Source organism: Callithrix jacchus, chromosome 15 (assembly GCF_049354715.1).
Source record: "Callithrix jacchus isolate 240 chromosome 15, calJac240_pri, whole genome shotgun sequence".
NCBI classification, from domain to species: domain Eukaryota; kingdom Metazoa; phylum Chordata; class Mammalia; order Primates; family Cebidae; genus Callithrix; species Callithrix jacchus.
In genome coordinates this window covers 11596917-11621654 of record NC_133516.1, presented here as the reverse complement: position 1 = coordinate 11621654, position 24738 = coordinate 11596917, and the positions used below count along the sequence as shown (strand labels likewise).

The 24738-nt window shown below is 46.3% G+C and overlaps 2 protein-coding genes and 1 long non-coding RNA gene across 42 annotated transcripts in view; 1 reads left to right on the top strand and 2 right to left on the bottom strand.

Annotated features, from left to right (window-relative positions):
• Positions 1-4248, bottom strand: part of LOC144576563 (uncharacterized) — a 181483-nt gene extending 177235 nt beyond the window's left edge. The window contains exons 1-3 of the mRNA XM_078350328.1: positions 4230-4248; positions 1926-1982; positions 1689-1784 (exon numbers count right to left, since the gene is read on the bottom strand). Of these exons, the coding sequence (XP_078206454.1) occupies positions 1689-1760 (72 nt within the window). The 5' untranslated portion in view covers positions 1761-1784; positions 1926-1982; positions 4230-4248. The remainder of the gene's footprint in view (positions 1-1688; positions 1785-1925; positions 1983-4229) is intronic.
• LOC144576556 (uncharacterized) overlaps positions 1-24738 on the top strand; it is a 537019-nt gene that overhangs the window by 334443 nt on the left and 177838 nt on the right. For 4 of the 40 annotated variants that reach the window (XR_013527070.1, XR_013527068.1, XR_013527069.1 and 1 more), the window contains exons 1-8: positions 9882-10007; positions 12649-12740; positions 13837-14053; positions 14362-14450; positions 14985-15050; positions 17434-17527; positions 21711-21845; positions 24142-24330. The exons of 34 other annotated variants lie outside the window; for them this stretch is intronic. The gene's annotated coding sequence lies outside the window, so the exon portion shown is untranslated. Of the gene's footprint in view, positions 1-9881; positions 10008-12648; positions 12741-13836; positions 14054-14361; positions 14451-14984; positions 15051-16367; positions 16486-17433; positions 17528-21710; positions 21846-24141; positions 24331-24738 lie in introns of those variants that run through there. 2 more of the 40 variants (XR_013527067.1, XR_013527066.1) reach the window with 2 other exon arrangements.
• Positions 4304-9606, bottom strand: LOC144579482 (uncharacterized). Its single transcript, XR_013527156.1, has 3 exons — positions 9314-9606; positions 5256-5374; positions 4304-4322 (listed from the first exon to the last, which is right to left on the bottom strand). It is a non-coding gene; the product is annotated as an uncharacterized LOC144579482 (long non-coding RNA).

Sequence of the window (24738 nt, the reverse complement as noted above, 5' to 3'; positions counted from 1 at the left end):
GGCAGACACTTGTAATCCCAACCACTTGGGAGGCTGAGGCAGGAGAATTGTTTGAATCTGGGAGGCAGAGATATGGATATATTGTTATTTATGTACATGTATATGTAAAGTATCTGTCTTAGAATTATTCAAAAAGTTGTGTGAATTGAAAAACTTTTATTTTTATATAAAATAATTATCATGAAATAGTCATAAAATAGTAAAAATAAGAAAAAAAGGCTGATACAACTAAATCCACTAAGCATTATATATACAATTATATGAAACACAATTGAGTTCCTCGAGACACTTTTTGTCTTTGGCTGGACCTTGCGCCTTGCCTTACCTGTGGCCGGGTCTTGCTCCAGGTCATGCCTATGACCGGGCCTTGCAGTGGCCCTTGCCTTGCCTGCAGCCTGGCCTTGCACCGGACCTTGTCGTTGGCCGGGCCTTCTGCCTTGTGTTTCCTTTGGCCGCGGCTTGCGCCAGGCCATGCCTGCGAATAGGCCTTGCACCGGCCCTTGCCTTGCCTTTGGCCGGGCCTTACCTGTGGCCGTGCCTTGCACCTTGCCTTGCCTGTGGCCAAGCCTTATCTTTGGCCAGGTCTTGCGCCTTGCCTTGCTTGTGGCTGGGCCTTGCCTGTGGCAAGGTCTTGCCTTTTTCTGGGCCTTGCACTGGGCCATGACTTTGCTGGGCCTTGCCTTCCTGTGGCCGGGTCTTGCGCCTTGCCTTGCCTTGCCTGTGGCCGGGTTTTGCGCCAGATCTTGCCTTGCCTGGCACCTTGCCCTACCTGTGGCCGGGCCCAGCCCATGGCCGGTCCCTGCCTGTATCCAGGCCCTGCCTTTGGCTGGGTCATGCCCGAGGCTGAGACTCGCCTGTGGCCGGGCCTTGCGCCTTGCCTGTGGCCATGCCTTGAGCCGGGCCTTGCATTGCCTGTGGTTGGGCCCTGCGCCTTGCTTGCCTTTTGCCAGGCCCTGTGCCTTGACTTGCCTTTCCTGTGGCCGGGTCTTGGTTGTGGTCTGGACTTACCTGTGACCGGGCCTTGCCAGATGACCTGGGTGGGGACCAGAGCATGGGATGGGAGATGTGGTGCACAGGCAGGGTGGGAGTGACTCTGGCTGCTCCAGGCATAGCCAAGCTATTCCTTAGCTTCCTGCCCTCAAATCTGCAAATGGTGAGTTTTTCTTTCATTTTTTATTTTTTGAGATGGAGTCTCACTCTGTCTCCCAGGCCAAGTGCAGTGATGCAATCTCACCTCACTGCTACCTCTGCCTTTCATGTTCAAGCTATTCTCCTGCCTCAGCCTCCCATGTAACTTCGATTACAGGTGCATACCACCACGCCCAGCTAATTTTTATATTTTGAGTAGAGACAGAATTTCATCATGTTAGCCAGGCTGGTCTCGAATTCCTCACCTCAGATGATCCACCCACCTGTGCATCCCAAAGTGCTAGAATTACAGTTGTGAGCCACCACACCAGGCCCCATGAAGGGTGGGTCTTTCTTGCCTGCTGAGCTAGACTGGCATGGGAGTATTGGGGCCTGCAGGGAATGCCCCACTTCTGGCTGCTCTGCCTCGATCCTAGAGTTCTGGCATGCCCCTGTGCCGCAAGGCCTGACACCCCCACCCTGTTCGCCCCTGCTACCTAGTCTGCTGTTCAGGCTGCCATCACACCTCTCTGCCCTGTGTGTCACTCAGGAACTCACACCTCTGTCCAATCTGCCATCTTCCTGATGAGATCCCAGAGGAGGCCTGAGAGCGTGGAGAAGGTCTGCTGCATCCACAACCTAAGGTGCGTGATCACCTGTGCGAGGAGGAGGAGGTGCTCCGAAAGGCCGACGTGTTGCTTCCCTGGGGAGCCAGGACACTGCTGAGCTCTAACTGCTCCCTGGGCTCCCCAAGGTTGGGACAGCATGGAGCAGTGGGGTGGAGGGGCTAGAGGCACCTGGTCATTCTGGCTGCATCCCGTGTACAGCTTTTCTGTAGTTTTGGCAATGAGCTCCTGGAGAAAAAGAAAAGACCAGGGTCATAGTCTATACGTCCAGAGGGGTCAACCCAGACAGGACAGAGTTCATCACCCCGGTTCTTGCCCAAATCTCTTGCCATTTCTGCTGAGACCTTTTTAAATTTTTTGTAGTTATGGAACCTTGTTATGTTGCCCAGACTGGTCTCAAACTCCTGGCCTCAAGTAATCCTCTCATCTCAGCCTCCCAAAGTGCTAGGATTACAGGTGTCAAAGTGCTGGAATTACAAGTGTGAGCCACTGTGCCAGGCCCACTTTTTCCTTTTCCTTTTTTTTTTTTTTTTTTTTTTGAGAGAGAGTCTTGGTCAGAAGCCCAGGCTGGAATGCAGTGGAACAATCTTGGCTCCCTGCAACCTCTGTCTCCTGGGTTTAAGTGATTCTCCTGCCTCAGCCTCCCAAGTAGCTGGGACTACAAGCATGTGCCACCACACCTGGATAATTTTTGTATTTTTAGTAGACAGGGTTTCACCATATTGGCCAGGCTGGTCTTGAACTCCTGACCTTGTGATCTGCCTGCCTCAGCCTCCCAAAGTGCTGGGACTACACACAAGAGCCACCATGCCTGGTCCCATTTTTTCAAATGAGAGTTTACTTTTCACTTTCAAATGAGAATAGTTACTTGTCCAGATGAGTCAGAATGAGGAACTGGGATGTGCCCAGACCTACTCTAGTGTCTCCCTCGCACCCATCCCTTGAATCATCCCATGACTGAGTGCCCATTCTAAAATGTACACGATCCTCTCTTTTGGTCTAGTGAGTAGGCTCCACCAACCAGGAACATGATTCTGGATTCTAGGTTTAAAAGTGACTGTAGGGCCAGATGCGGTAGCTGATGCCTATAATCTCAGCGTTCTGGAAGACCAAGGCAGGCACATCACCTGAAGTCAGGAGTTCAAGACCAGCCTGGCTAACATGGTGAAACCTCATGTCTAGTAAAACTATAAAAATTAGCCAGGCATGGTGGCATGTGCCTGTAATCCCAGCTACGTGGAAGGCCGAGGCAGGAGAATCACTTTAACCTGAGAGGCGGAGGTTGCAGTAAGCTGAGATCATGCCACTGCACTTCAGTCTGGGTGACAAAGTGAGATTCTCTGGAGAAGAAGGAGAAAGTTGAGGAGGAGGAGGAGGAGGAGGAGGAGGAGGAGGAGAAGGAGAAGGACGAAAAGGAGGAGGACGGGAATCTGTAGCAGAAGAGCAGAAGCAGCAGAAACAGAAGCAGCAGCAACAAAAGCAGCAGCAGCAGCAGAATGAGAATCACTGGAGCCTGGGGAGGTGAGATCCTGTTGAAAAAGAAGAGGAGGAGGCAGAAGAGGAATAAGGAGGAGGAGGAAGAGGAGGAAGAAGTAGAAGAAGAAGAAAAAGGAGGAGGAGGAGGAAGGCAAAGAAGCAATAGAAGAAGAAGGAGAAGAAGAAGAAATGGTCTCTGAGTAGCCATAATGAGTAGGAAGAAAACCCAACCTACCTCTCCCTGGGTCCACTGGGAAAACATTGAGGCTGAGAAAGTCTTCCAAGAAAGAGTAGGTTTGGTGAGTAAGAGATTCAAAAGCTAGAAGAAAAGGAGGATAATTAAGTTAATATTACTGCATAATATATAGCCCCCAAAATTTAGGCGTTTAAAATAACAATCACGCTGGATGTGGTGGCTCACGCCTGTAATCCCAGCACTTTGGGAGGCCAATGTGGGTGGAGCACCTGAGGTTGAGAGTTCGAGAGCAGTCTGACAAACATGGAGAATCACCATCTCTATTAAAAACACAAAATTAGCTGGGTGTGGTGGCTGGCACATGCCAGTAATCCCAGCTACTTGGGTGGCTGAGGCAAGAGAATTATTTGAACCTGGGAGGCAGAGGTTGCAGTGAGCCGAGACCATGCCATTGCACTCCAGCCCGGGCAACAAGAGCAAAACTCCATCTAAAAAAGAAAAAAATAACAACTTTTATTTTTCATGGTTCTGCGTGCTGACTGGATTCAGGTAGGTGTGATTTTCACTCGGGGACTGTCATGCTGTTGCAGTGGCTGGGGCTGGGTCATCGCAAAGCATTTCTCAGTCTCATGTCTGGCTACTGATGTTGACTGTCATCTGAAACCTGTGCTGGGACTGTTGATTGGAAGATCTAAATGTGGCCTCTCCCTGTGATCTGGCTTCCTCACTGCATAGTGACTGGGTAAAAAGAGCAAGCATCCCAGGAAGACCACGGAGAAATGGTGTCACCTTTTATGACCTACCTTGAATCGCTCCTGCCAGTCACAGACCTTCTTGAATTCAGGGGGAAGGAGAACAGACCTGACCTCATCATGGCAGCAATGCTAAGGTCATGTCTGAAGAAGAGCACATGCCATTATTATTACTATTGTTGTTATCATTAAGAAGGAATTTTGCTCTGTCACCCAGGCTGGAGTGCAGTGGTGCAATCTCGACTCACTGTAACTTCCACCTTCCGGGTTCAAGTGATTCTCCTGCCTCGGCCTCCCAACTATCTGGGATTACATACAGGTGCCTGCCACCATGCCCTGCTAATTTTTGTACTTTACTTAGTAGAGATGAGGTTTCACCATGTTGGTCAGGCTGATCTCAAAGTCCTGACCTCAGGTGATCTGCCTGCTTCAGCTTCCCAAGGTGCTGGGATTATGGGCTTGAGCCACCACACCTAGTACATGCTATTAAGAAGCCAGAAGGCAGCCAGGTGTGGTGGTTCATGCGTATAACCCTGCACTTTGAAAGAATGAGGTGGGCAGATCACTTGAGGTCAGGAGTTTGAGAGCAGCCCAGGCAACATAATGAGACCTCCCATCTCTATAAACATTTAAAAAAGGCCAGGCATGGTGGCTCACACCTGTAATACCAGCACTTAGGAGGCTGAGGCAGGTAAATCACAAGGTCAAGAGACTGAGACCATCCTGGCCAACATGGTAAAACCCCGCCACCACTAAAAAAATACAAAAATTAGCCAGGCGTGGTGGTGTACACCTGTAATCCCAGCTACTCGTGAGGCTGAGGCAGGAGAATAACTTGGACCGGGAGGTGGAGGTTGCAGTGAACCGACATCACACTACACTCTAGCCTGGGTGACAAGAGTGAACTCCTTCTCAAAAAAAAAAAGAAAAATTCCAGTTTTGTCTGGGGATGGTGGCTCACACCTATGTTCCGAGCACCTTGAGAGGCCAAGGTGGGTGGACCAACTGAGGCTGGGAATTTTAGACCAGCCTGACAATATGGCAAAACCTTCTCTCTACTACAAATAGAAAAATTACCTGGCCTGTGGTGATGCGTGCCTGTAATCCCAGCTACTCAGGAACCTGAGGTAGGAGAAACACTTGAAACCAGGAGGCGGAGTTTGCAGTGAACCAGGATCGTGCCATTGTACTCCAGCCTAGATGACAGAGTGAGAGTCCACATCGAGAGGGGAAAAAAATGTAACTTTTGGCCAGGTGCAGTAGCTTATACCTGTAACCTCAGCACTTTGGGAGGCTGAGGGAGGCAGATGACTTGAGGTCAGGACTTCCGAGATGAGCCTGGCCAATATGGTGAAACCCTGTTCCTACTGAAAATACAAATATTAGCTGGGCATGGTGGTGCATACCTGTAATCCCAGCTACTCAGGAGGCTGAGGCAGAAGAATCACTTGAACCCAGGAGGCAGAAATTGCAGTGAGCCCAGACTGTGCCACTGTCCTCCAGCCTGAGTGACAGAGCAAGAGTGTCTCAAAAAACATTCAACTTTTATTTTACTCTTATTGTTTTTGAGTCAGGGTCTCACTCTGTCACTCAAGCTGGAGTGCAGTGGTGTGATCATGGTTCACTGCAGCCTTGACCTCCTGGATTCAAGCAATCTTCACCTCAGCCTCCTGAGCATCTGGAACTACAGGTGCACGCCACCATGCCTGGCTAATTCTTGTATTTTTGTAAAGATAGGGTGTCACCACATTGCTCAGGCTGGTCTTGAACTCCTGAGCACAAGTGACCCACCCAACTTGGTTTCCCAAAGTGCTGGGATTATAGGTGTGAGCCATTGCACCAGCTCTCCACTTTTGTGTTGGATACAGGGGATACATGTGCAGCTTTGTTACAAGGGTATTTTGCACCCAGGTAGTGAGTAGAGCACATAATAGGTAGTTTTTCAACCCACACCCCTCTTCCCTCCCACCCATCTAGTACCCCACAGTTTCTACTGCTTCCTATTTTAAAAATTTAAAAATTAGGCCAGGTGTGGTGGCTCAGGTCTGTAATCAAGACACTTTGCGAGGCAGAGGCAGGCAGGTCATCTGAGGTCAGAAGTTTGAGACAAGCCTGGCCAACATGGTGAAACCCCATCTCTACTAAAAACACAAAGTTTAGCCAGGCATGGTGGCACACGCCTGTAATCCCAGCTACTCAGGCGGCTGAGGCAGGAGAATTGCTTGAATTCAGGAGATGGAGGTTGCAGTGAGCCAAGATCACACCACTGCACTCCAGCCCGGGTGACAGACTGACACTCCAGTCTCACAACATAAAGATAAATAAACAAAAAATTGAAAAAATCAAAAATTTCAAAATTTTTAAAAATGAAGGGCACAGAGGATGGCAGAACGTGTTGCAGCCACCACCTTGGAAACTATAATCTGCCACAGAGGGCAAGCAGAAAGAATGTTGGAGTTTAGGATTTCAGAAATGTAGCCATCTGAAAGACGTCACAAGAGCCATTCCTGTGGCAGCTTAAGGGGAGTGGAAGCAAAAGTCATCAGAGCTGAGGAAGATGTGGGATAGTGAGTCAGGCAAATTGCATGCTCATCCACGTGGATGCTGACATCCTCAGGAAAGCAGAAGGACTTCAGGGAACAGAGGCCAAAACACAATCTTATGATTATTTTTCTTAAAAGACAGGGTCTGTCTTTGTCACCCAGGATGGAGTGCAGTGGCACAATCATAGCTCACTGTAGTTCTGAACTCCCGGTCTCAGGCAATTCTTCTGTCTCTGCCTCCTGAATAGCTAGGGCTACACTGTGTGCCACTATGCCTGGCTAATTTTGTATTTTTATTTTTTGTAGAGACGGGGTCTTGCTATGTTGCCCACCCTGGTTTGCAACTCCTGGCCTCAACTGATCCTCCCACAGTGGCCTCCCAAAGTGTTGGGATTACAGGCGTGAGCCACTGTGTTCCACTGGAAAACACTTTTTTTGAGTTGGAGTTTCACTCTTGCTGCCTAGACTGGAGTGCAATGGCGTGATCTCGGCTCATCACAAACTCCACCTCCCGAGCTCAAGTGATTCTTTTGTCTCAGCCCCCCTTGATCGCTTGAGCCTGGGAGCTTGAGGCTGCAGTGAGCTATGATCTTGCCACTGAACTCCAGCCTAGGTGAGAAAGTAAGACCCTGCCTCAAAAAATATTTGACCTCCCATCATGTTGAGGTCCCAGCCTCTTCTACCCACTTACAAGAGTACATATGAAAACACTGCCCCACTTTACTCCAGCCTGTGTGTCAGAGTGAGACTCTGTCTCAAAATAGAATTTTTTTTTTTGGCAAGGGGTGGTAGCTCACACCTGTAATCCCAGCATTTTGGGAGGCCAAGGCTGGTGGATCATGAGGCCAAGAGATCAAGACCATCCTGTCCAACATGGTGAAATCCCATCTCTACTAAAAATACAAAACTTAGCTGGGGCTGGTAGCATGTACCTATAGTCCCAGCTACTACAGAGGCTGAGGAAGGAGAATGGCTTGAATCCAGGAGTCAGAGGTTCCAGTGAGCGGAGAGCAGGCCACTGCACTCCAGCTCAAAAAAAAAAAAAAAAAAAAAAAAATTTGTGTTTTTTTTTTTTTTGACACGGAGTCTGCCAGGCTGGAGCACAATGGTGCAATCTTAGCTCCCTGCAACCTCTGCCTCCCGGGTTCAAGCGATTCTTCCGCCTCAGCCTCCCAAGTAGCTAGGACTACAGATGCGTGACAAACGTCCGGCTAATTTTTGTACTTTTAGTAGAGATGGGGTTTCGCCATGTTGGCCAGGATGGTCTCCATCTCTTGACATCGCAACCCACCTGCCTTGGCCTCACAAAGTGCTGGGATTACAGGTGTGAGCAACCATGTCCGGCAAAATCTTTTTTTTTAATTAAAAAGTTCTAGTATCAAAAATGAGCAAAATTGCCAGGCGCAGTGGATCACACCTGTAATCCCAGCACTTTGGGATGCCTAGGCGAGTGGATCATCTGAGGTCAGGAGTTTGAGACCAGCCTGCTGTGAGCCAAGATTGCACCACTGCATTCCAGCATAGAAAACACTAAAACTCCTAGCAATAAAAAAAAAAAAAAAGGTAAAAATGTGTTTGAAAAGAACAGCAATAGCCAGGCACAGTGGCTCACACCTGTAATCCCAGCACTTTGGGAAGCTGAGGGTGGATGACAGCTGAGACTAGAAGTTTGAGACCAGCCTGGCAACATGGTGAAATTCTGTTTCTATACAAAATACAAAAATTAGCCAAGCTTGGTAGCATGCACCTGTAATCCCAGCTACTTGGGGGGCCGAAGGGGAAGGACTGCTTGCACCTGCCCAGGAAGTTGAGGCTGCAGTGAGAAACGATTGTGCCACCTCACTCCAGCCTGGGCAACAGAGCAATACCCTGTCTCCAAAAGGAAACAAAGAACAGCATCATTTCCTTATTATTGTTCACTGCAACCTCATCCTCCAGATTCAAGCAATTCTTCTGCCTCAGCCTCCCAAGTAGCTGAGATTACAGGCACGTGCCACTACACCCGGCTAATTGTTAGTAGAGATGGGGTTTGACCATGCCGGCCAGGCTGATCTCGAACTCCTGACCTTGTGATCCACCTGCCTTAGGCTATCAAAGTGCCAGGATTACGGGTGTGAGCAACAGTACCTGGCCAATCCCTTACATTTTTATAAAGATGTTTCCTTTGTTTCTTCTTTTTTTTGGGGAAGTTATTTCTCTTTATTTCCATCATAGAGAGTCCGGGTTCCCTTATCATCCTCCCTCCTCAGTCTCTGCCCCCAGGGGTTAAATAATTTAAAAAATATATTTAAAAAGCTGTAACAAAATAACATCAAAGGAAACGGGAAGAAGGATGGGGTGGTCAGGAATCATGAAGGAGGGTAGGGAAGAGAGCCTCTTCCCCACCCCCTACTCTTGGATTCCAGCCTGGGCAGCAGCTACAAAGTTGCAAAGGCTTTACGGCTATTGCAACAGCCATCAAAGGTCAAGCTGGGGGGTGCAGCTGCCTAATGGGAGGCAGCCGCAGAGGGTGCTGACCCAGCCCAGGATGAGCAGCGGTGATGGACGCTCCTGGGGTCCCTGGCTGGGAAAGGTATTGGGGGTCGCACGTACCTAGGCTGAGGTAAGGCGAATACGTGGCCGGGGTAGCAGTGGCGCTGGTAGCCCTTCACTGGCCATTGAGGAGCTTCCTCTGCGCGACCTTGCGCTTGTGCCCACCAGGCGCCGGGAGGTTGGTGTGCAGCACCTGCTCGCTGCGTCAGGTTCCTGCCGCTCCTGGCCCTGCAGACTGTGAAATCTTAAAACTCCTCTTTGGAGCTTATAGTTGACTGAAGCCAGGCGGGAGCCTGTCTATGCGGAACTGCCAGCTCTGCAGCTGCCTCCATCAACATCACCTTCCATCACCTGCACATGCGCGCTCCTGGAAGAACCAGCAGCACCGCCTCTACTTCCGATTGGCTCCGCGTGAGGGGCCGGCCTCCGGCGACGTCACGGCGGCTCCGCGCCTCCGGCGACGTCACGGCGGCTGCCCGCCTCCGGCGACGTCACGGCGGCTGCCCGCCTCCGGCGACGTCACGGCCGCTGCCCGCCTCCGGCGACGTCACGGCCGCTGCGCGCCTCCGGCGACGTCCCGGCGACTGCCCGCTTCCGGCGCACAGAGAAGGGCTTCCGGCGACGTCACAGAGGCGGACCTTCGGCGACTTCACGCGGAAGTGTGTTGCCTAGGAGCTGTGTTGTTTTCTCCGCGGAGCAGAGCCTGGTAACCTCCACCGTTCGCTGCGTCCTGTGTGCTGCTGGCTGGAGAAGGGTAGGTAACAAACTGTGACCCAGCACAGAGTTTATGTGGGTCAAAAATAGAAAAAGTGTGTCCGGACGCTGGAGGGTGGGAAGTTTTCTCCGGGCGAGGAGTTCAGGAGCAGCCTGGCAAACTAGTGTGACCCCATTTCGGTAGTCCCACCTCAGCCTCCCAGCTATTTGAACCCCAAGGTTCAAGGCTGCAATGAGCTATGATCCTACCACAGCACTCCAGCTGGCGAGACTGAGGTAATCCCGGTCTAAAAAAATAAAAAACTGTCCAAGCGTTCGACATTGGGGGACTGCTTAAAGGAAAATTGAGGCTGCCTGGGCCCTGTAATCCCAGCACTTTGGGAGCCCGAGGTGGGAGGATGGCTTGGAATCAGGAGTGAGAGACCGGCCTGAGCAACATGACAAAACCCCGTCTCCACAAAAGATACAAAAATTAGCCAGGCACAGTGCATGCCTGACCTAATATTTTGTAATTTTTTGTAGAGATGGCGGGGGAGGGGAAGAGGGGGGGAGTCCCTCCCCCATGTTGCCCAGGCCGGTCTCGAACTCCTGAGTACAAGCCATCTTCTCACCTTGGCCTTGAGAGTTGTTGGGATTAAAGGTGTGAGCCACGGCGCCCCACTTGGGTTAGGCTATTTAATAACAATGTCTGTGGCTCGGCTTGGTGGCTCACACGTGTAATTCCAGCACTTTGGGAGTCCAAGCAGGTGGATCACCTGAGGTCAGGAGTTCAGGACCAGTGTAGCCAACATGATGAAACCCGGTTTCTACAAAAATTAGCCGCATGTGGTGGCACACACCTGTAGTCCCAGCTACTCGGGAGGCTGAGATGGAAGAATTGCTTGAACCCAGGAGGCAGGGGTTGCATTTAGTCGAGATCACATCACTGAACCCTAGCCTGGTTGACAGAGCAAGACTCCAGAGTTTAAGACCAGCCTGGGCAATGTAAACCCTCACTCTACAAAACAAGCAAATAAAAAAGGCAGGTGTAACCGTGTCCTCCTGTGTCCCCTGCCACTTCGGATGCTGGGGCAGGAGGATCACCTGAGGCCAGGAGCAGGTCTGCACTGAGTTAGGATCATCCCACTGCTCTCCATCCTGAGCAAAAGAATCAGACCGGCCTCAAGCGGTGGCTCACACCTGTAATCCCAGCACTTTGGGAGGCCGAGTCGGGTGGATCACGAGGTCAAGAGATCGAGACCATCCTGGTCAACATGGTGAAACTCCATCTCTACTAAAAATACAAAAAATTAGCTGAACGTGGTGGCGCATGCTTGTAATCCCAGCTACTCGGGAGGCTGAGGCAGGAGAATTGCCTGAACCCAGGTGGCCGAGGTTGCGGTGAACCGAGATAGCGCCATTGCACTCCAGCCTGGGTAACAAGAGAGATACTCCGTCTCCAAAAAAAAAAAAAAAAAAAAAAAAAAATGAATGAGCCCATGTCTCTAGATAGCTAGCTAGATAATTGATATGTAGTTTTCTATCAGAATTTTTTCCCTACATTTGAGCATATTTTTCTAAAGTAGCATTCAACACATCAGCATTTTACACTGTTATTAGTTGTTAATGTGATTGTTTTTCTGAAATACAGTATCCTTGACATAAGCAGTTTTTGTCTGTCAAAGCACACAGATAGGTCCTCAAGTGAATTTGCCTGACGTTGGTGACCTTGGAACCATTTTCTCCTGTTGATTGGAACAGTCAGTCAGTTTGGGTCACTGTTACCCTTGGAGGAAAAGCCCAAAGGCAACAAATAAGGGCACTGGTGTCCAGTCCCTTCTAGAAGCATCTTCACCTTTCCTGAAGGTTTCCCTTGATGAACGTGGAAGTGCTGTATGTAGAATTGGCTGTTCCAGCATCTTTGTACATCAGGCCAAATTTATATGTCTTCCCTTTATGAGAGGCATCCTGGTAGGCTAGGAGAGTTACACAGGAAGTCTGATCTCAGCTTCACTGTCCAGAGATGCAACATAGTCCAATCAATCAAGTAACATTCTCTGAGCCTGTTTGTCTTTTACTTATTATTTTTTTTATTTTTTAGAGATGAGGTCTTGCTCTTTTGCAGTGGTGTCATCTTGGATCACTGCAACCTCCACCTCTCGGGTTCAAGTAATTCTCCTGCCTCAGCCTCCTGAGTAGCTTGGACTACAGGCATGTGCCCACCACATCCAACTCAGTTTTGTATTTTTAGGAGAGATGGGATTTCACCATTTTGGCAAGGATCGTCTCGATCTCTTGACCTCATGATCCACCTGCCTTAGCCTCCCAAAATGCTGTGATTACAGGTGTGAGCCACCACACTTGCCCTGAGCTCATTTTTTTGGCTATAAAATAAGAATACCAATTATACTAATCTATAAAGACAGCTTATTGTATTGTCTTTTAGTTTCTATGAAACTGTAACACAGTAATTATTTTCTTTGCCATGCCACATTTGTTTTTGTTTTCTTGAGATGGAGTCTCGCTGTTGTAGCCCAGGCTGGAGTGCAGTGGCATGATCTTGGCCCATCCTGTATCATACCCACAGAGAGACCCTTTTTTCCTCCAGGGCCTGGGGAGCAGCCAGGTTCCATGAGTTAAATGCAGATCTGAACCATACCGAGCTGGGATTAAAATACACACCCTTTTCTTCTAAAATGTAGGTAAGGATTCCAACTTGGTGTGCTGGAAAGTGTGGCAGAGCCAGACCAGACAAAGACTGATCGCCTGGAAAAGCATGCTGTCAAAGGCCTTGGTGAGTGCTGAGTGCCATGGCTCACACCTTTAATCCCAGCACTCTGGGAAGCTGAGACAGGCGGATCACTTGAGGCCAGGAGTTTGAGTAGAGCCTGGGCAACATGGCAAAACCTGTCTCTACTAAAACCACAAAAATTAGCCAGGTGTGGTGGTGCTTGCCTCTAATCCCAGCTACTCGGGAGGCTGAGACAGGAGAATGGCTTGATCCAGGCAGGCAGAGGTTACAGTGAGCCAAGATCACACCACTACACTCTAGCTTGGGCAACAGAGTCAGACTCCATCTCCAAAAAAACACAACAAAACAAAAAAAAACATAAAGAACAAAGGTCTACTTCTGGGGGTTGGGTGGGGGACTCCTGACCGAACTGGAAAGTTTCTTCAGGTGGGGTGGGTTGTTTGTTTTGAGATGGAGTCTGGCTCTCTCACCCAGGCTGGAGTGCAGTGGCACGATCTTGGCTCACTACAATCTCCGCCTCCCCGTCTTCAGGTTTAAACAGTTCCCATGTCTTAGCCTCCTAAGTAGCTGAGGTTACAGGCATGTGCCACCACACCGGCTAGCTTTTTTGCAGAGACAGGGTTTCACCATGTTGACCAGGCTGGTCTCGAACTTCTGGCCTCAAGTGATCTGCCCACTTTGACCTCCGAAAATGCTGGGATTACAGGCATGAACCACTGCACCCAGCCCCTTCAGGTGGGTTTTGAGGCTTCACTATGATACTAGTTTCCTGTTTCTGCTGCAACAAATTACCACACACTTAGGGCTTAAAACATTGATGTAGCTGGGCATGGTGGCTCACGCCTATAATCCAACACTTTGGGAGGCTGAGGCGGGCGGATCACCTGAGGTCGGGAGTTCGAGACCAGCCTGACCAACATGGAGAAACTCCATCTCTACTAAAAATGCAAAACTAGCTGGGTGTGGTAGTGCATGCCTGTAATCCCAGCTACTCAGGAGGCTGAGGCAGGAGAATTGCTTCAACCTGGAAGGCAGAGGTTGCAGTGAGCCGAGATCGTGCCATCGCACTCCAGCCTGGGTAAAAAGAGTGAAAGTCTGTCTAAAACAAAAAAAGCAACACAGATGTATCCCCTTACAGTTCTGAAGACCAGAATTTTAAAGTCAGTCGCACTGATTCAAGGTGGGAGCAGGGCAGGTACCTTCCCAGGCTCTGTAGGAGAATGAGTTTCCTGGCCCTGGAGGCATCCTGCACTCCTCAGCTTGTGCTGCCCTTCCTGAATGACTCGAGGTTCCTGCTTCCATCACTATACTTCCCATCGCTCTCCATCACCTGCTCTGCTCTGATAAGGATCTGGGTGAGTACATCAACCCCACTGTGACAAGCCAGAATAATCTTCCTGGCCAAAAGTCCTTAACTTCATTATATCTGCAAAGCCCCTTTTACCATATGAGGTCATGTTCACCGGTTCCTGGGATTAGGTTATGAGCATCTTGGGGGGTCACTATCAGCCTATTACAGGTATGCTGCAAAACTATTACACCTACCTGGTGTTTCTGTGATTGGGAGGAAAAGGGTTGGTGTTTTTGCTTTGGGGTTCCTCTTAAACTTGCTTTTTTTTTTTTTTTTTTCTTTTTTGACATGGAGTCTTGCTCTTTTGCACAGGCTGGCTGCTGTCTCCGTTCCCTGCAACATTTGTCTCCTGGGTTCAAGTGATTCTTCTACCTCAACCTCCTGAGTAGCTTGGACTACAGGTGCCTGCCATCATGTCTGGCTAAGTTTTGTATTTTTGGAGGAGATGGGGACATGGAGGAGGTAGTGGAAGGTGGGGGAGGGGACGGAAGTTTCTGCTATGTTGCCCTCAGCTGAAAGCGATCCACTTACCTCTGCTCCCTAAGTGCTAGGATTACCTAGGCCTGCATCACCTCACTGGCTGCTGTAAAGTCTTATTTCCACACAGCTGAGACATGTTTTAGGAAATTTGCTAAAAGATCCCTGGAGACATTCTCACTGTGGCCTCCTTGTTGTTTTATTTAATTTGATTGATCTTTTCTGCCCTCCTCCTTTTCAGAAATTAAAAGGATAAAAAGAGGTACTAAACTTGAAAACTTTTCTGCAGTCTCCAAGTAAACTAATTATAAGAACCACCAAAAAAGGGAAAAATTTTTTTCAAAGGAAGTAAAATGATATGGACTGTTGAGATGGAAAATATAGGAAATAAGTCATTATATGTTAGTGTTGCTCTGACATAGGGACATACTGACAATCGACCTTTCCTGAATTTTCAGAGAAATGCAATGATTGTATCGCTGATCTATGTAAACATATTGAAGAACTATCTGAAAGAAAATACGGTAAGTCTAAACTGGGCAAGTCCTGCAGTACTTTGTTCATGAGCGTTTACACAGTGGAGTCAGTGTTCATCTCATAGTGTCCGTCTAAATATTAGAAACGTTCTTTCTTTCTAGATTAGTGCAAAGCTAAGGAAAAGTTTTATCTCTTAAATTATCAGTTAGCATTTCTTTTAAACTTTCAGCATGATATTGGGGATTATTTGATTTTTACAAAGCTCTGGATCTTAGGGATTTAATTAATATTGCATTTTTAAAAACTAATTGTTTCTTTTGATCTGGTTGGTTGAATTTGATTTTTACCTGTAATCCCAGCAATTTGGGAGGCCAAGGGGGGCAGATGACAAGGTCAGCTTGGCCAAGTCTCTTATCCTGTCTGAGACTTAGTAGCTCTTTAGTGGTCATGAGAACTGAAGATCTAACTCAAAGATTTGATAACATGCTTCAGTGCTTCACATAATACCGGGTATATAAATACATAATAAATGCATCTTCCTTATGTTTTTATTTACTTATTTTTTGAGACAGAATCTTGCTCTGTTGCACAGACTGGAGTGCAGTGGCATGAGATCTTGGCTCACTGCCACCTCTGCCTCACGGTTTCAAGCAATTTTTCTGCCTCAGCCTCCCAAGTAGCAGGGATCATAGGCGTGCACCACCATGCTCAGCTAACTTGTATATTTTTAGTAGAGACAGGGTTTCACCATGTTGGCCAGGCTGGTCTTGAACTCCTGACCTCAAGTGATCCACCCGGCTTGGCCTCCCAAAGTGCTGGAATTTCAGGTGTGAGCCACTACACCCGGCCTATGATTTTATGATATTGTTAATTAAGTACTATTCTGAGTAAAAATCATTTGCTATTAAAGTTTTAGGAATTCACTGTTTTATAAATTGACAATTTTTATAAATGTCAGTGCTTTTATAAGGTGAAACTGATTATGTTGTGGGGCTTTTGTTGTGATGGTGGTTTATTAGATTACTTTGTTTAAAGTCAACAATGTTCAGCTGTTGTGAAATTATAATCTTCACATTTTATAATTTTAAAGCAATATTAATGGTATTTGCCTTAGGGAAAGAGGCTTTTTTTTGTAATATGAAAGTATAATATTCAAGTTTAGTGTACAGCAAAGGATATTAAATCTAAGCACTAATGTGCACTTGAAACATTAGTACAAATATCAGTGTTTAGCGGAGAGACCTTAACACATACTGATAGCAAATAAATGGAGCTGTTTTGATGGGAGACTGTTGGTTATGTCTGATTTTAATATTCCCCACGCTCTTGACTTTTCTTTTTTTTTTTTTTTTCCTTGAAAACAGAGTCTTGTTCTTTCACTCAGGCTGGAGTGCAGTGGTGTGATCTCAGCTCACAGAAACCACCACTTCTCCGGTTGAATCGATCCTCTTGCCTCAGCCTCTCTAGTAGCTAGGACTACAGGTGAGCACCACCATGCCTGGCTAATTTTTGTATTTTTAGTAGAGATGGGGTTTCACCATGTTGGCCAGGCTAGTCTCGAACTCCTGACCTCCTGATCCACCCACCTTGGCCTCCCACAGTGCTGGGGTTACAGGTGTGAGCCACTCCCATCTGGTTAGCTCTTGACTCCCTCCCCCCACCCCCCCCACCCCCGACATGGAATTTTGCTCTTGTGGCCCAGGCTGTAGGGCAATAGCTTAATTTCAACTCACATCAACCTCTGCTTCCCGGGTTCAAGCTATTCTTCTGCCTCAGCCTCCAGAGTAGCTGGGATTACAGGCATATGCCACAGTTAATTTTATATTTTATTAGAGATGGGGTTTTTTCATGTTGGTCAGGCTAGTCTGGAATGGTCTACCTCAGGTGATTTGCCTGCCTCAGCTTCCCAAAATGTGGGGATTACGGACGTGAGCCACCATGCCCAGCCCAGCTCTTGACTTTTTATAGCTGTTGTATTAGTTGAATCTTGAGTAAATAAATGCTAGCTTAAAAGTTGCAGTTCAGGGAATCTTCTGTTTCTGTTATTAAAAAATTATTTTTGTAAGTCCAATAAGGTTACACTAATGTTTTATGTTTTGAAAATATTACCTCTTCTGTTTAGTTCTGTATGTATTAAATAATATTAGCTGGTATGTTTTTTTCGCTTTATAATGTGGTTCAGATTTCTGTAGAAAGTCTGGCTGTAGCTACATTGCCTTAAAGTAATGGGATCTACCTATCTTTTCTTTTTTTTTTTTTTTTGAGCTGGAGTTTTGCTCTTGTCACCCATGCTAGAGTGCAATGGGATGATCTTAGCTCACTGCAACCTCTGCCTCCTGGGTTTAGGTGATTTTCCTATCTCAGCTTCCCAAGTAGCTAAGATGACAATCACTCACCACCACAACTGGCTAATGTTTGTATTTTTCATAGAGATGCGGTTTTGCCATGTTGGCCAGCCTGGTCTCCAATTCCTGACCTCAAGCGATTCACCTGCCTTGGCCTCCCAAGTGCTAGGATTACAGAGGTAAGTCACCCTGCCTGGCTGTAATGGGATATTTCACTGCAAACTTTGATGAACAGAATATTAGCATTTTTGATGTTATTTTTATTTTCCTCACACTATTTTTCTTTGGACTGAATTACAATAACAGAAGTAAAGATCAAATTATAAAAGTTAAAGAGCAATGCCCGGCTCCGTGGATGCCTGTAATCCCAGTACTTTGGGAGGCCAAGGCGGGTGGATCACGAGGGCAGGAGATCGAGACCATCCTGGCAAACATGATGAAATTCCGTCTCTACTAAAAGTATAAAAATCAGCTGAGCGTGGTGGTGGGCACGTGTAGTCCCAGCTACTCAGGAGGCTTAGGCAGGAGAATCACTTGAACCTGGGACACGGAGGTTGCAGTGAGCTGAGATTGCGCCACTTCACTTCAGCCTGGCGACAGAGCGAGACTTCACCTCTTAAAAATATTATATTGTCTGTGTCTTTGAGACTCTCATTCCTGGCCCTGAAGATGCTCCTCATACCAGACCTCTATATTTACCTATGTGCTTGACCCCTCCTCAGGCTTCATGTGTCCCAGGCAAAGTCCCCATTTCCCTCTCCATGAGCTCCTCTCAGGGTCTACCAGCTGCCCAAGCCAGATGCCCAGGAGGTACTCTGAGGTATGATTGTCTCCCTTCCGGTATCCAGCCTAGCAAGGCCTGCTGACTCTGCCGAAACACAAAGCCCAGGTTCTACTCCATCCTCCGTCACATCCCTCCAGTGCTCAGTTAGAGCCATGCCACGGAGCAGCCAGGTCAGGCTCATTGAAAGTAGGAGGTGGAGCCTCTCATTCTCTGGACTGTCATATGTAGTGCCTTCCACTATACTTGGAGTAAACCTCACAGCCCCTGATTGGGTCTGCAGGGGCATGGGTGAGCTGCCCTCTGCCATTCCTCTGCTTTTCCCACATGCCATCTGTGGATTGCTTGCTCTGTGCCAGCCAGCCTGTTCATTTGTGTGCCTTTCTTCTTCTCCTGTCACAGCCTCCTGGCACTGTTGCGCTGAGGACTGGTGTTTGTGGACTGCTGTTAGTTGAGGGCTTTCTGTGCTTCTCCTTTCTATTAGCATCACAGTTGAAACGTCACCATGTTGGAGAGGTCTCCACTGAGCACTGTCTCACCTCAGCCTCAAGGCTCACTGACTCATCCTCCTTTCGTTTTTCACGTGAAAATGAATGGTGGAGTTTTTTCTCCTGTTTCAGCACAGGGACTCTGACAGCCCAGATCATGCCTGTCTTGTTTACTCCTCAAGCAGGTTCTCAAGTGATTCTCCTGCCTCAGCCTCCCAAGTAGCTGGGATCACAGGTGTGCACCACCACACCCAGCTAATTTTATTTTTAATTTGTAGTAGAGATGGGGGTTCCACCAAGCTGGTCAGGCTGCTCTGAAACTCCTGACCTAAGGTGATCCACCCACCTTGGCCTCCCAGACTGCTGGGATTACAGGTGTGGGCCACTGTGCCCGGCCAGGAATGGATTATTTTTATGCTTCCCATTTTGAGACGTTGCCATGGTATTTGTAAACTGTCATGGTGTTGCTGGGAGTGTAGTATCAGTGAGGACGACCAGAGGCCGCTCTCATCACCATCTTGGTTTTGGCTGGCCACTTTACTGCAGCCCATTTTATCGGCAAGGTCTTTATGAACTGTATCTTGTGCTGACCTCCTTCCTCAGCCTGTGACTTAGAATGCCTTAACTATCTGAGAATGCAACTCAGTAGGTCTCAGCCTCATTTTACCCAGCTCCTATTTTAGATGGAGTTGCTCGGCTTCAAGTGCCTCTGACAGTATTGCTGCTTTCTTTATGGTCCCCGAAAGGGGAAAGGAAATCTTAGGGTTTTCATTGCTGTGAACCACTGCAAGTATTGAGGAAATAATCACTACTTCCGACCTCATAATCCTGAAGTCAGGATTTGGTACCTGTGTGTCAGGTGTTGGAAACTGGGCAGTGTGGAAGACAGTGCCCTGCCCCATGCATTCTGAAGCATTTAATCTGGTGGGGAAATGTGTAGTAAGTAGGAGATATTTACTATGGAAGAAGGGCTTATGGTCTGGGAAAGAATTACATGGAATAAGGGGGATAATGAGGCAGAGGGTGTGATTGGGACAGCCTTGGTGATGCGTGATGAGCACATTCTGCAGTTGGTCTCACCTCTTTCTAAAACTTCCAGTTTTCACTGTCAACCCCAACATTTTTTTTTTAATTTTATAGAAAGTTTGTCAGAATTAGGTTTATATATTTTCTTGTTGAATTAACAGAATAATTTGATTTAACATCACTCTCTAGTATGACTGAAAGCCTCTAATCTTTTACTGTTATTTATGTATGGGCATATTTCTTTTTACAGCTATGATAATTATTTCACTTTGTGTGATTTCTCAAAAACACGTATTTCTTATGTCAAAGAGCTCCTACACTAGATCCCTTCAGATTTGATGCCAATAACATGAAGTAAGAATTTAAGGCAAGTCTTTAGATGCTAGAGGAAAGCCAATCTAATAACAAAGAAATTAATTAATTAATTTCAAGTTGACATTCAAATTGAGTTGTGGAGGTGGGGGAGGCAGTTTGGTAAATGAGTTCAGACGTAAGGAGAAAGGTCTGGCAATAGATATCATTTTGGATTTTGTAGTCGTGTGTTGATAGCAGTTGTTGATAGCACTAAAATAATTTATCAGTGAGCTCCCTGACAGCTCCCTGACTTTTCTTTTTAAAGAAATAGGGTCGTGTTATGTTTTCTGGGCTGGGTTAGAACTCCTGGGCTCAAGTTATCCTCCTGTCTCAGTCTCCTAAGTAGTATCTAAGCCTACAGCCATGTGCCACCATGCCCAGGTTTGTGCCACTCCCAGCCATAATGTTGCAAAATATTTAAATGTTAGATTCAGAGGTGCATGGGAGATCTGTATATAAATAGCACCATGTAAATTGCTTGTTTTTCTTTAGAGTTCTGTTTGGATGTGGCTTCAGAGCATGGATTAGTAAATTCATTTTTACTTTTTTTTATTAGGGCAGATTCTCACTCTGTTGTTCAGGCTGGAGTGCAGTAGCTCACTGCAGCCTCTTCCTCCCTGGTTCAACTGATTCTCTTGCCTCAGCCTCCTGAGTAGCTGGGACTACAGGTGCTTGGCACCACACCCAGCTTTTTTTTTTCTTTTTTTTTTTTTTTGATAGAGGCAGGGTTTTACCGTGTTGGCCAGGCTGATCTTGAACTCCTGACCCAAGTGATCCCCCTGCCTTGGCTTTTCAAAGAGTTGGGATTACAGGCATGAGCCATTGTGCCTGGCTATTTTTTTTCTTTTTTTACATTTTTAAATTACAGTTTTTATGCCTATTCAGAAGAAGAGAAAATAGGACGATGAACACTAAAATGCCTGTTCCTCAATTTCTGTGATTATTAAGATTGTCCTACATTTTGTTCTATTTCTTTTCCTCCCTTTGCTAGAATATTGTGAGTAGGGGACTGCTTAAAGAAAACATAAGGCTCCCTGGGCCCTGTAATGCCAGCACTTTGAGGGCCAAGGCGGGAGGATGGCTTGGGCTCGGGAGGTTGAGACCAGCCTGGGCAACATGATGAAACCCTCTCTCTACAAAAGATATAAAAATTAGCTAGGTGCGGTGCATACCTGGCCTAATTTTTGTAGAGATGAGGAGTGGTCTAGCTATGTTGCCCAGGCCTGTCTTGAACTCCTAGGTTGAAGCAACCTTCTGACCTTGTCTTTCAAAGTTTTTGGGATTACACGCATGAGCCACTGTCCCCACCTGGGTTAGGCTATTTAAGAACATAAGAAAGTGCTGAGGCAGCTCAGTGGCTCATCCCAGTACTTTGGGAGGCTGAGACGAGCAGATCACCTGAGGTCAGGGGATCGAGACCAGCCTGGCCAAAATGGTGAAACTGTCTCTGCAGAAAATCCAAAACTTAGCTGGGGGTGGTGGTAGGCTCTTGTATTCCAGCTATTCAGCAGGTTGAGGCAGGAGAATCATTTGAACCTGAGAAATGGAGCTTGCCGTGAGCCGAGATCATGCCACTGCACTCCAGCCTGGGCGACAAGAGTGAAACTGTTTCAAGAAAAGAAAGTTAAAGAGCAATACAGATTCAATAATGATTCTTTCCTGCAAATTGTGTTTAAATTATATCCCTTTTTCTTTTTGTTCTTATACCTCAAGGTCTAAAAGCCAAAGGTCCGGTGATGATTCCATACCCTTTTCTTCAGTCTCATGTTGAAGATCTCTATGAAGAAAGCCTTCCCAAAGGAATTTGTTTTTCTTTTTCCTGAGACAGTTTTCACTGTTGTCACCCAGGTTGGAGTGCTATGATGTGATTTTGGCTAACTGGCTCTTGGGTTCAGGCAGTTCTTTTGCCTCACAGTCACCCACCACCATTCAAGACTAATTTTTGCATTATTAGTAGAGAAGGGATTTTTCTATGTTGGCCAGTTTGGTCTTGGGCTCCTGACCTCAGGTGATACTAGGTGGAATAAGGGGGATGGGTGTGATTGGGACAACCTTTATGATATGTGATAGGCATGTTCTGCAGTTGACTTCATCTCTTTCTAAAAGTTCCACTTTTTACTCTCAGCTCTGACAATTGGTTCTTTTTGATTTTATAGAAAGTTTGTTAGAATTAGGTTTATATAGTTTCTTGTTGAATTGACAGAATAATTTTATTTAACATCATTCTTTATTGTGACTGAAAGCCTCTAATTTTTTACTGTTTGTTATGGGCATACTTCTTTTTACAGATATGAGAACAATTTCATTTTATGTGTTTCTTATCTCAAAGAGTTCCTATACTAGATCCTTTCAGATTTGGTGCTAATAACATGAAGTAAGAATTTAATACAAATCTTAGATGTTAGAGGAAAGCCAATCTAAGATCAAAGAAATTAATTTCTTTCAAGTTGAGTTGTGGAGGTAGAGGAGGCAATTGGATAAATGAGTCCAGAAGTAAGGAGAAAAATCTGGCAGTAGATTTAATTTTGGATTTTATACTAGTGTTTTGATAGCACTTGTTTATGGCACCAAAATAATTCATCAATGAGCTCCCTCTCAGGTCCCCATTTCTTTTTAAAGAAACCAGGTCTTGTTACGTTGTCTGGGCGTGACTAGAACTTTTGGGCTCATGTTATCCTCCTGCCTCAGCGTCCTAAGTGGCCGGGGCTACAGGCATGTGTTAGCATGCCCAGCTTTGAACCACTCCCAGCCATCAGGTTGCAAAATATTTAAATTTACATAGAAAGGTGCAAGGGAGATTTCTATATAAATAGCACCATGTAAATTGCTAGAATCTTTCTTTTTAGAATTCTGTTTAGATGTGGCTTCAGAGCAGGGAATAGTAAATTAATTTTTACTTTATTTTTGTTTTTGGTGTTTGTTTTTTAGAAGCAGATTCTCACTCTGTCGCCCAGGCTGATCTTGGCTCACTGTAGCCTGTTCCTGCTGGGTGCAAGCGATTCTCTTGCCTCAGCCTCCTTAGTGGCTGGGACTACAGGTGCCTGTCACCACAATTGGCTAACATTTTGTGTGTGTATTTCTGGTAGAGACGGGGTTTCACCATATTGGCCAGGCGCGTTTCTTAACTCCTGACCCAAGTGATCCACCTGCCTCGGCCTCCCCAAGTGCTGGAATTATAGGAGTGAGCCACAGCTCCCAACCATTTTTTTTTTTTTACATTTTTAAATTATAGTTTTTATACCTATTCAAAAGTAGAGAAAATAGTACGATCTACACCACTGAAATACCCTTTCCTCAATTTCTGCGATCATTAAGATTGTCCACATTTTGTTCTGCTATTCTTTTACCTCCCTTTGCAGGAATATTATAAAGCAAATCGCAGTCACCACATTATTTTATCTGTCTAGTGTGCATCCCCAAACAGCCACTCTCTCATCACATCTGACAAATTTAACAATGATTTTTTGGTGTCAGCTCATATGTAGCCCTTAGTCGAGTTTCCTTACTCTTATCTGAATAGTATCTGAAAAAATTTTGTTTTAAATCTGACTTTAAACAATCTTCATGTGCTAACTTTGGTTGTTATGCCTCTTTTCATCTAAACCAGCCTCTGCTTACTATTTTTAATTCCCATTCCATGAATTCTTTGTGGAACGTTATTTCTTATTAAACAGCATGCTTATGAGGTTGAAGGGGTAAAGAGCATTGATCTCATGGCTGCAGTGCAGATGAAATTGTAGCCCGAAATGTGCTACTGTAAGGCAGCCAATGGAGGAGGGTTATTACAGTCACGAGCAGATAGTAGCAAAAAGCTGCTTCCAAATAGTGTTTGTGACTGGGCACATTGGCTTATGCCTGTAATCCCAGCACTTTGGGAGGCCAAGGTAGGTGGATCACCTGAGGTCAGGAGTTGGAGACCAGCCTGGCCAACTTAGTTAAGCCCTGTCTCTACTAAAAATATACAAAAATTAGACAGGCATGCTGGCAGGCACCTGTAATCTCAGCTACTCGGGAGACTGAGGCAGGAGGATTGCTTGAACCCGAGAGGCCGAGATTGCAAGGAACTAAGATCATGCCACTGCACACCAGCTTAGGTTATGTTCTTCATTGTCTATAATGATTTTTTCTTTCTCTTCTGTTTAAGGATATTGCAAAACAAAGTTTAATGTTTGAAGATCGTTTTTAAGACCAAAAATTTGAAGGACATGCGAATGATCTGTGTGTGGAAGAACTACTGGAAAACATTTCCTTTCAGAAGTCCCTCATGATAGGGAATCCCAAGGCTGGGAAACATCATTCAAGTGGGCAATGAAATTAAATTTGTTATTAAAAGGTAAGATGATAATCTGCAGGCACAAATTCAGTGTCTTCCCTAAGAAGAGATTAATTTGATGAAGATGGGCCTTTTGCTCACCTCTCATCGTGACTTCTTTATACTTATAATTCACATTTAGTTTCACTTATTAAACAAACATTTATTTAGTATAAGTATCAGATGAATAAAATATGCCCGTACATACAGAATACAGTGTAAGAGTTGGGCTAGGGTGTCATCAAGTTTTAGAGAGTGATTGCAGCTAATTGACTCCTTGTTCATTCTTGCATTTATTCAGTATAGAAGTAGTAAAAGAGGTTTTAAGTTAACATGCTTGTGGATAATTAAGATGGTTAAAAGAGTGGTTTTAAGAATGATAAAAACTTTTGGTTCTGAGGTCCAGAATAAACAGCATTAAGAAGTAAT